The sequence below is a fragment of the Bacillus rossius genome, chromosome 11, assembly GCF_032445375.1.
Source record: "Bacillus rossius redtenbacheri isolate Brsri chromosome 11, Brsri_v3, whole genome shotgun sequence".
Lineage (NCBI taxonomy): Eukaryota > Metazoa > Arthropoda > Insecta > Phasmatodea > Bacillidae > Bacillus > Bacillus rossius.
The window spans coordinates 51,890,401-51,901,258 of NC_086338.1; the positions used below are offsets into that span (position 1 = coordinate 51,890,401).

The 10,858-nt window shown below is 40.2% G+C and overlaps 1 protein-coding gene across 1 annotated transcript; it reads left to right on the forward strand.

Moving 5' to 3' along the window:
- The first annotated feature begins 4,710 nt into the window (after positions 1–4,710).
- LOC134536967 (wee1-like protein kinase) lies at positions 4,711–10,712 on the forward strand. The gene has a single exon (XM_063377081.1). The coding sequence runs from the start codon at positions 5,548–5,550 to the stop codon at positions 7,114–7,116; it is 1,569 nt and encodes a 522-aa protein (XP_063233151.1). The 5' UTR covers positions 4,711–5,547; the 3' UTR covers positions 7,117–10,712.
- The last annotated feature ends 146 nt before the right edge of the window (positions 10,713–10,858 follow it).

Consider the following 10,858-nt stretch of genomic DNA (forward strand, 5'->3'; position numbering starts at 1 on the left):
CGTTAGCAGTCAGTCGGTGCTGGTCGTGAATTAAGCATGTAGTCTGATACTTGCTTTAGAGAGAGTGTGTGACAGCGGGGAGAATGCACGTAAGTGTTGTAAGGTGGTGACCCTTACAGTAATGTAAACGGTACTTGGTAATAGCTCTACTATAAATTCCATTTCGGCCGTCACCGTCTAAATTCTATTTGGCGTTTATTGCTTTCTTTGATCATTTTTTTGTATTAGTACCATGCATAGTTTGTTTGACGTCTCTCCCCGTCTGGTCTACAGTCTTCGTTAGGACTTGTTTTTACGTAATGTATGTAATGTATTAATTTGTGAATTTTCCTTTTATATCATGCTTTATCATGCTTTACAGTAAGCTTATACCGCCTAGTGTAGGTTAGGCCGCGGTCGCCTGCATGTTCATTTGACGTTTTTTTGTATTCTCTAATGAGGCATGTCTGTGTTCACGACATTGTGTAAGCGTTAATACTTAATTGTAATATTTCTATCCATCAAGTATCTATCAAGTTTCTATTATGTATTAAGTATTTAATCCTAAAGAAAACATGGATATGTGTTCACGTGCCGTGGCATTTGTACCGCTAATTTTTCTTGCTATCAGTATTATTAAAAACCCAGTATTACTCTTGTATGTGAAAGAATGTTTTACGTGAGGCTTTTGCCCAGGATTAAACGACATGTATGTAAATTCATTCTTGCTAATTCAACCTTTGCATCCATCCTTGGCTATAATTGTTATATTACCTCTTTGAAAACCTTTTATTCAGCATAATTTATTCAGTATTTTTAGGATAGTGTTACACGCAGTTGAAGGTTCACGTGAATGTACTTCACCTGTTTACACTGTCCCATGAAGCTCATGGAAGCCTTCAAGTTCTCTAAAACTGGGCATAGGATCCCTAGGGTGACGACAGAAGTCACCAAAAGTACAAGAAGTTACAAACTACACTGATTATGCAATTGCACAAAATAACCTAACTGACCATCTGGTGTAAAACCTGGGCAGAGGGGCCATACAAATGGTCCACCTCATAAACATTGTATTATCCTCCTGCAAAGATCCAAGGAAATGACACACCCAAAAGTTTATCTACATGTTTAGCCACGAGGTAGCCCCATGTGAACGATGCTGGAAAAACCTAGTGGAAAAGTTTCTGTGACCTGAATTCCGGGCCACACTCGTGGCAAGAGCCAGTGAAACATGTGCTTAAATCTTAGGAAATAAAATTCATCTCAGAGAATGGCTATCTTATTAATTAAGCAACCATCTGGTTATATCTTGGCCAAATAGGACCCGCCGCAGATCTGATAAAAATGGATTTTAAAAATATTAGTACTGAAAAATTACTTCAAAGCTGGCAAGGTAGAGATGGCTCCGTGGTTCTCGTATGTGTCTGGACCTGGCAGAAGGCTGAGGCCTACCGTCACGGCACCGAGACGAATTCCACTGCAGTGCTGGGTTCGTTCACTTAAAGTGCACTGAGACCGAAAGAGAAGACAAGCTAGGGTCGAAGTATTATTCACACATTGAATTACAGTTCAATAATAATATACGTATGACAGTGCTTTAAAAACAGGTACATATATAACTAGTTTATAAATAGTTTTGAAATTAAAAGATTGCTGGAGTGAGTCATAACCATGCCCCAGCAGGCAGCTATCGATATTTGGAGGCACGGGCCATTCGTCGCGCAGCACATGCTACATCGCAGTCGTTTTCTGTGCCCGCATGGCCAAAAAGGACGACAATAGGCAAAATTGTCCCGAGTGACCGGAGGGACCCCCGACAGTTATTGTCAATATATTTAGTTATTCATTATTATGTGGCATGATTGCCTTAAATTAAATATTATGATTTCACCATTTGTTTTAAGGCCTTATACTACCATAATAAACAATGGCTATTTATTTAGTTTTAATATTATGAGTCAAGTTTGACACTATTTCTTCTGTGATGGAATTGCTGCATTATTTGTTGCTACAATGGATGTTTACAAACTCGAGAGAAATTTAGGAAAAAAGTTATACTTGTCATCGTCTGGCCATAAAGCCCGGCCTCCACCCGCCAGAATTAAACCCAGCTAACGGAACGCAACCCTAGCCCAGGTCACGTGAGTCAAGCGAGCCGTCGACGTCCGTGAGTGTTTAAACAGATTACACCTATATGCCAACACCACCAAACAGTTCTTATGCTTCATTAATTACTGGGAGTAATTAAGTGATTTTTAATTAACAAAACAACCCTTAAGAGTGAAAGTGCGTTGTAGTGGTGCAGCGGTTTTCCCCGTGGGAAACCACAATTAATAAACGTTCGGAACATTCCTTGCGGCCTTCCGCCAATAATTAACCACACCATAAATCAACCTAATTCACCTCCCTGTTTTCACCTGCAAATAGCCACTGGAGTAGTCAACAAGTGACAGACAGTCTCCAGCTTGACTTTCTATTTTCAAATATTATTAATCTCAATTTTATTATGTATTATTGTTATTATGATAGGCCTTCTGCCAACTAATTCAGATAGATGTCATTAAGTTACGAGGGTTCTAGAAATAATAATGTATAATTATAATTATAAATTTGGAATAACGGCACATTAGAAAGTTCGGCGCGTCATGACGCTTCCTCCCCTCCTAAGCCGGCACAAAGTGGCAGTAGAGTTTTACTCATGGGCCGGGGCGGACGTGTGATCCCGCGGGGAGACTTCAACTTTTGTGCTCCTGATTCTTCATACTGGTAAATATCATAATTCATTAAAACCTCTTTTTCCTCTCCCCGCGTGCCCCTGTGCCCTTTTCTGGTGCAGGGCTTAACCCGGCCGCGTTAATTTTTGCTCATCGGGCAACAACGGTTCGCGACGCAGTCACTTTACGGTCCGGGCCGACTCCCGCGAACAGAACTTAAGATAATTCGTCAAGCATACGCCTGCCGACTACAAACTTAAAGACTTGTCTGTTAATATTACCTTCGTGGGCCCACGACTCACGCAGGTGAGCCCGGGCACGAAGCTAGTTCCAGTTCATCACGGGAGTGGCCATTAACCCACTCAAACTCTTCGACGACCCTCAAACCCATGTAGGGATCTTATTTGCAAGTTGCGCAACGTAACACGTAATTAATTATTCAGTGCGAGTGTGTGTAGTGTCAGCATATTTGTCAAGTGTAATTGTGTAACTTGTGCCCATCCACACTTTGTGAGATTCGGGATTAAAAACCAGCACCTTGACGTCGTCCCAAGTGCTCCTCAGGCTCGCTGAGACCATTATTGCCTGTTGCTGCTTCAGGCTTGCGTATGCGCCGGCGCCCGTGCGCAAAAGTGTAACAAAGGTTTTGTTTATGTAATTATGTGAGGGTGTAAATATCAATTTGTCTTGTTGTGTACCTGTAGATGTGTTTCCCGGGCGACTGAGTCGCGTCTCCCCACCTGTGACCATGTGGCTCCATGCACTCGCTCACGAAGGGAAGAAGGGGGATTCATGAGCGCGCGGCAAGGGGGACGCCCTGATGGACTGTCACAGAGGGGAGCCATGACAGCCCATGTACAGTGTGTGACGTGTGCATTAAACCCAGCTTAACGTCATAAACTCTTTTATTTCACCCGAGTTAGGGTAGTTCCCTTGCCACGTGGCACGTACCCTCTCTACCAGAGCAGCTGGGCAGCGACTCCGAACCACGGGAACGGCCCTAACGTCGACAACCTAAATAACTTTTTTTTTTATTTCGTAGACGCCCCCTGAACAGTTAGGAAACAGTCCTCTACACTGTTTAGGGCCAGTGCGTATTAAAAGCAGGGACTCCCTTCCACCATCAACAGCCGCCGATCCTAGTGGAACACGCAGGGGCAAAAACCCACGACCACCTCGGTTAATCCTCGAATTAACCTGTCGCCCGCCGGAGATTTCATTAAGAGCCACTGAAAACCACTAGGACCGCCATGGGTCTCGATCACGAGACCGCGGGTGATGGCATACTTATAAACATGGATTAACACTTGTGCTTATGGTTGACGAAGTAAGCATTCAAGGCATAGCAAAATACGATTCGAGCTGTTATGTTCCAGCATGTTTTTAAGTCAAATGGGGAGCTAAGAAGTTGCATATCAACCCGGTAGCCTAAATTACTCAGGTTAGCATGAGGGCCTTAAAAAAATTGTTCACAAATAATTAATAATTATAACTTAATGTTTGGATAAGGAAATCGAAACACTGAAACTTCCAACACTGTGCATCGTGGGCAATGGTCCTCAGAATACTGTTGTTAAAAAGAATGCAGAGGTACAACTGCATCTGATCTCCCCACAAAATATATCACTAAAAGAATTGCCATACGAACTTATTTACTTCCAAAATTGACAGTACCACAACACTGTCAGTAAACTGCATTTACATCCTACTCAATTAATCAAATTTAAAAATTAAAATGAACAGCCCTTTATAAGGTAAGTTAATTTCACTGACGAGTCAGAATACCATTAGGATTAAGACTTTGTTTCAAATTTAACGAGGAGGTACAATATTATTATTATATTGTTTTCCTGACTCCTAGGTCAGTATTCCAACACACAAAAATAAGGTTTTAGGTGTTGAATACGCTACACCTGTACCCTAAATATATACCAAGTGCATTACAGGACACATGTATTTCCTTATTTTTAGGCAAACGATTTTGATGTCATATCTGTTGCGGTACTGTTTTTCAAATTTTGCGCATGCGCAGAGTTCACTTTTTCGTTAATTTCGTTCAGTTGGTAGGGGCCCCCTCTGATGCCATTAACTCATCATATAGTTATTTTGTGAACATCAGGAGATGTATCAAGTGTGCTGAATTGCCCATTACGATTTATTTTGCACGATGATACTGTTGTATATGTGATTTTTGGTGTAACAAATATATAAATGGTTGACTAACTTCCACTAGAATGCTTTGAAGTAAGTTCCTAGCCGCGTTCATGGAACCATTTATAAATACGGTTGCTTTATCGTTACCTAACAGAAATTGGGTTGGGATTCATGACATATGACCTGATTTTAAAGTTACAGTTGTATCCCAACAAGGAATTTCTTATTTACTATCTTACCAGTATATCGTGTAATTGAGTCCTAAAAGCTTATTTTATTAACTGTTTCAGTTACGTTAATTATTAAATTAATTTTTTTAGAGAGAAAAATTTGAAAAAGTTTAGCTGACCCCAAAGATGAGAATTAGTTTAGGATAGTCCTTATGACATTGTGGTTTCGGAACATACTAGGATTATTTTAGGCGGGAAAGACTGTTATTATTTTGTCAGTGGCAGTTGCTAATCGGTTATTTTCTAGAGTTTTTTTTTTTTTGCTAGTGTTCTGAATGTGTTTTTACTGGAGATTTTTTGGTGTGCTTTTAAATTGTAGATCGTAATGAAGTGAAAGTAGATACTGATTTTTCTTTTTAGCTTGTAATATCAAACTTTGTGCCTTGCTGTTGATACGTGTTGTTTCGATGCACTTGCAAGTGCTCAGGCGTTTTAAGATTTAATTAATAGTATTTACTGTTTTCAAAGACATGGAAAATTTCGCAACTGATCTAGAAGTTGAAGATATGCATTGCGATACTGAAGATCTTGAGTTAACCACCAGTTCTGGGTGTGACATGACGTATGCTTGTGATACGTCGTCAGAAGAGTTGAGTGTTTTTCGTGTATTGCCAAGAAAATTAAATTTCCTTGAATGTGATGAACAGACATCTCCCGTAAAGTTCGATAAATCTGTGATTGATGCCCAAAAGCGAGGTGTTAACAATTTGTCGTCTTCCATGTCCCCGCCTTACAAGCGAGTTAGGGCACTAAAACTATTCGACACGCCAACAACTCCAAAAACTTTGTTTGAAAAATGTTCCATGGACTCTATCTCTGCTGATAATGCAAAACCAAATGCCAGTTCCACTGAAAAGCGTGAGAAAGATCTGCCGACTGCTAATAAAAATCCTTTTACACCCAAAGAAATGTTGTCACCTCTTTGGAAGAAGCAGAAAATTGGAAACCGTTCAAGTACCCCAACTGGTGACTTGCCTGCAGATGCAGATCCGGTTGAAGACGCAGATATACCCACAAAGAAACTGGCTCTCAAAGAGTCGAATATTTCTAGATATCGTCAGGAGTTCCACGAGATATGCCTGATCGGCAAAGGGGAGTTCTGCAGCGTGTACAAGTGCCTGAACAGGCTGGACGGCTGCACGTACGCGGTGAAGAAGAGCATCAAGCCGGTGACGGGCAGCGTGGACGAGAAGCGGGCCCTCAACGAGGTGTACGCCCACGCGGTGATGGGCCGGCACCCCAACGTGGTGTGCTACTTCTCGGCGTGGGCGGAGGACGACCACATGTTCATCCAGAACGAGTACTGCGACGGCGGCAGCCTGGCCGACCTCATCAAGAAGTGCACCTTCACGGAGGCGGAGCTGCGCATCCTGCTGCTGCAGCTGGCCGAGGGCCTGAAGCACATCCACTCCAAGATGCTGGTGCACCTGGACTTGAAGCCCGACAACGTGTTCGTGTCGCACGAGAAGTACTTCGACTTCTCCAAGCACGACCTGCGGGTGGACGAGGACGACGGCTTCGAGGACGTGGAGGAGGTGACGTACAAGATCGGGGACCTGGGCAACGTGACCTCGCTGGCCAGCCCGCGCGTCGAGGAGGGGGACTGCCGCTACCTGGCGCGGGAGATCCTGCTGGAGGACCACTCGCTGCTGGACCGGGCCGACGTGTTCTCCCTGGGGCTGACCGTGTACGAGGCGGGCGGGGGCGGGCCCCTGGCCAAGAACGGGGCGGAGTGGCACGCCGTGCGCGACGGCAGGCTGCGAGACCTGCCGCACTGCAGCCGCGAGTTCAACGCCCTGCTGCGGGAGATGGTGACCCCCGAGGCGTCGGCGCGCCCCAGCGCGGCCGCCCTGCTCGCCCACCCCGTGGTCTTCCCGCTGGGCCCCAAGAACAAGATCCAGCTGCAGTACGAGCTGGAGCTGGAGCGGAGTCGCAAGGCGGCCACGCTGCGTCGCCTGCTGGAGCGCAGCGCACCGGGTTCCCGCGCGCGCCCGGGCGGCAAGAAGCTGCTGCGTAGCCGCAGCAACGTCGACTTCTAGCCGTCCCCTTGGCACTGACGAGGCTGACGACTGCTCGTGCGGCGACATTCACGTATTGTTGTGTACATTCAGTTTTATTTTTGATTGTTTCTACGTTAATGTCAACAAACGTTCTTTAAAAAAAATCTGTGCAACTGCCAAAGAAATAGCTTTTTATGCTTTTACTTTTTGAAGCTAGCAAGCAGGCTGATTTTCAGTAATACTTATTGCATTAAATTATGGCTGTGTTGCAGCTAGAGTGGCACCTATTAAATATTTTTTTATGTATTATTTTCTTTTTAATTAAGAATTTGAGTTAACATTCCTTAATGGACGTTTCAAAAAACATAGTTAGATTTCAGCCAACGTGTTAAGTTAGGAGTTTGTACATTTTTTTTTTTTTTGGTTGTGCTACTGTTTAATTATGTAAGAAGTGGTGTTTATTACAGAGATTTTTTATATGCACTTGTATTTTTATTGGAAAGCTTATGGTTGGCTACGTTTCGTGATAGCATTTGCTAATGAAAATAAGAGTTTACAATGCCTTACATCGTTGAATGTGGTCAAAACAAGCAAGCTAATTTCTCGCGAACTGATTAATAATACTTAAGTAATTTTTTGTGTGCTAGTTAAGTGGCTGCTAGGTCTGAGCTTTGTTCTCAATTGCCATTTTGTGCCCTCTGTCCACACAGTTATTTCCTTGTTTGACTGGGTCGTTCAGGACTGCTAATGATTTGTGTCTGTTAGTTTGTAAGTGTGAAATGATTGTGTATTTAAAGTTTTATGGAGAAAAAAAAATTCTTTTTCTCAAAACTTTATTTCAGGAAAGATTGCTGCATGTGATGATTCATTTTCCAGTGAGAATAGCAGCAAGTTCCCGGTGCAATTTAATATAAAGCACGTAGATACGTCATATTTTGTTAGCTGTGCAGTATTGAGCGGGTCAGCGATATGAACCTTGTTACTTAAAACCTTGTTTATGTAGTGGTTCTGTGGGAGAAAAAAGTCCTCACAACCTATTAGTCATATTACTGTATAAAATGCATAGTGTTATTTTATTATAAAAAAAAACTCAAAATAAAACTGTAGGAAATAGTTCTGAGAATAGATATTTACCGTAAAAATGTTAAAAATGGCAAAAGACGTGAAAGCTATATTGCTACCTTGTTAGTTTTGAAATTCGTAATTTCATTTTTCATGTAAAAAAAAAAAAAATATGGAGACTAAATACTTATTTGAAAATTGTGTTATGAATTGTGAAATTTGTAAATTGGTTTGTAATTCAACCATTTTTTTTAAACCTGATGTTGCGATTCTTCACTGTTCTGCGAAGAGAAAACTCTAATAGCATGTGTTTCGTTTCTTTCCTTGTCATAGTCTCGGAGATGGCGAGTGTCTGTAGAAGGCAGTGTTCCCTTGTCGTCGGTGGCGATAACTGGGGAGGAAATTACCTCATTTGAACAATAATAAAATAAGAATTTTGTAGTAGGTGGCCTAGACACAAGCAAGGTTTACTCTTTCTTTATAGTTAAGTGCAAAAGCACTCTTTGTTTGTAATCAATTATGACTAGGTATTACACTGGAAAAAGAACTTGCATTTATAACTAATTTAAATTTTTTTTTTTTCCATACTGCTGCCTCTATTCCCTTTTTTCAATGGATTGCAATTCTACACATTCACCGAATTTTATTTGAAGCCTTTCCGGTTGAGGGTTTTATTCACATACCGACCGCAGGCAGGATAATTGCACCAATTTAAGCAGAAACTAGTAATTATGTATGTACTATTTCTATTTTAAATTGTATTGTTAATATTTTTTTTTTTTGCACAACACTTACTAATGAAAATTTTTAACAGTCCCTTGTGGTAGTTTTACTGCAAAGTTGCATTTTGTAGTGAAAAATGGTTGCAACTAATTTTACTTGTGCATAATTTGTAGTAGTATTTATTGTTTTTGGTTAATCTTTTTTTGAAATAATAATGTCTTTGCTACTTACAATTCTGTATATGTCCAGCTTTGATGTTCTCACATTTTTAAGCTGTCTCTGGGGTCAATTTTACTAAATATAGGTAATCATCACAGCCAATGTTTTTTTTTTTTTTTCATGAATGTGTGTTTGTGTGAAGTCAGATTTTTAACATGTGTAAAGTTGTAGTATTTAGAGGCTTCTGGGTATATATATATTTAAAAGAAAAACCCTTTCAAAATTTTTTTTTTACTTCCATTTACTTTTCTGGTGGTTATTTTGAGACATGATAGAAAGTTTGTTACAATTCAATTACCTAATTGCAAAACGTTTGTCGAACAGTGCCACGTTAACTGTGTTTTTTTTTTTTTTTTTTTTTTCAGTTTTGATACTGCTTGTACCAAGTTTGGTATATTGCAAACAATGAAAATAGTTTCGTGATTACAACTATAAAGACAGGTTAATTTGAAAATTAACTGTTTTAACATTTGCCTATGCAATAACTCGGGCACCGCCATGCGAGATTTCCTGCTTAGCTTGCAAACAGCTTGCCTCGATTATGACGGGGACCTTAAAATCACAACCTGTCGCTAGGTATCAAGTGACGCAACAAAGATACTTGCTGCAATTTTAAAATCAATATTTTTTTATGTTTTAATGGCTTTTATTACACAATTTCCCTCGACTTGGTGGTCTTTTCTTATGACGAGTTTCTTAGAACTCTATTAAATAAAAATTAGAAAAATAATGATTTGAAAATTGCTTCTTTGTTACGTCACTTGATACTTGTTGCTATCCGACAGGTTTCGATTTTAAGGTCCTTGTCACTGTTGAAGTAAACTGTTTGCAAACGGTGTTTCTGCACAGGTGTATGTTAGAACAGTTGTCTTTATAGTTACAATCATGATAAACACCAATTAGATTACGTACCAAACTACTTTCATTGTTAACAAAATACCGCTCTTCATACAACTGGTACCGAATCAGAGACGGACACATAGTTAACATGGGGCTAATGATATCCTGACGTGAATACACAACTTGACATATAAAGTAAAAATGTTTGCAAATAATTAAAATGTAACAAATTTTTTTTTTTTGCCTGTCTTAAAAAACAACCCCACAAAGGTCAGTATAACTAAAAGAAAAAAATTGGTAAGTCTGTTTAGAAGACTTTCTTCTTGATTAGTATTTAGAATTTGATCAAAGTTTGTAATAGTAAGTTCTGGAAATTTAAATTTATTTGGCGAAGTCACATGTGAACTTGATCCCTGATTGTTGCCCAATGTACAAATTTTGAGTCATCATTGCTGTTCAAGTGTGTGCGTGTATTTAACTCCTGGCTTTTCCTAACTATCTTTACACTAGTTTAGCAACGCTCTTATACGGTGAAATACACTATGATTATGTATGTTAAGTTTAATTATTGATTTGCTTTTTTGAAAACATGTTTATGACGTTTGTGTTTGTGTCGCCTGACTTTGCTGGCAGTTGAGAACAGATCTGAAATGGCAGTCTTGTCATCATAGTGTCAGTATTGCTAGTATGTAGTATGTAGTAGTTCTGGAAATTGCAATGAAGTATGTGCACTGTTGAAATTTGTATGTGTTGTTACTAATAGCATTGAAATAAAGGTTTCTTTTTATATATCCGTGGGCACGTCTTGAAATCTGACCTCTCCAACATGCTCTTATTTTTATCAAATTAAACAATTTCTGGATTTTTTTTTTTGGTTGAATTAAAAACAGCTTAGTAACTAAAAATACTATCTAGCTTAAACTAGCTGTGAGACTCA

Bases quoted from the DNA above. Each gene is read 5' to 3' on its own strand.
- LOC134536967 (XM_063377081.1), top strand. From the start codon at position 5,548: ATGGAAAATTTCGCAACTGATCTAGAAGTTGAAGATATGCATTGCGAT.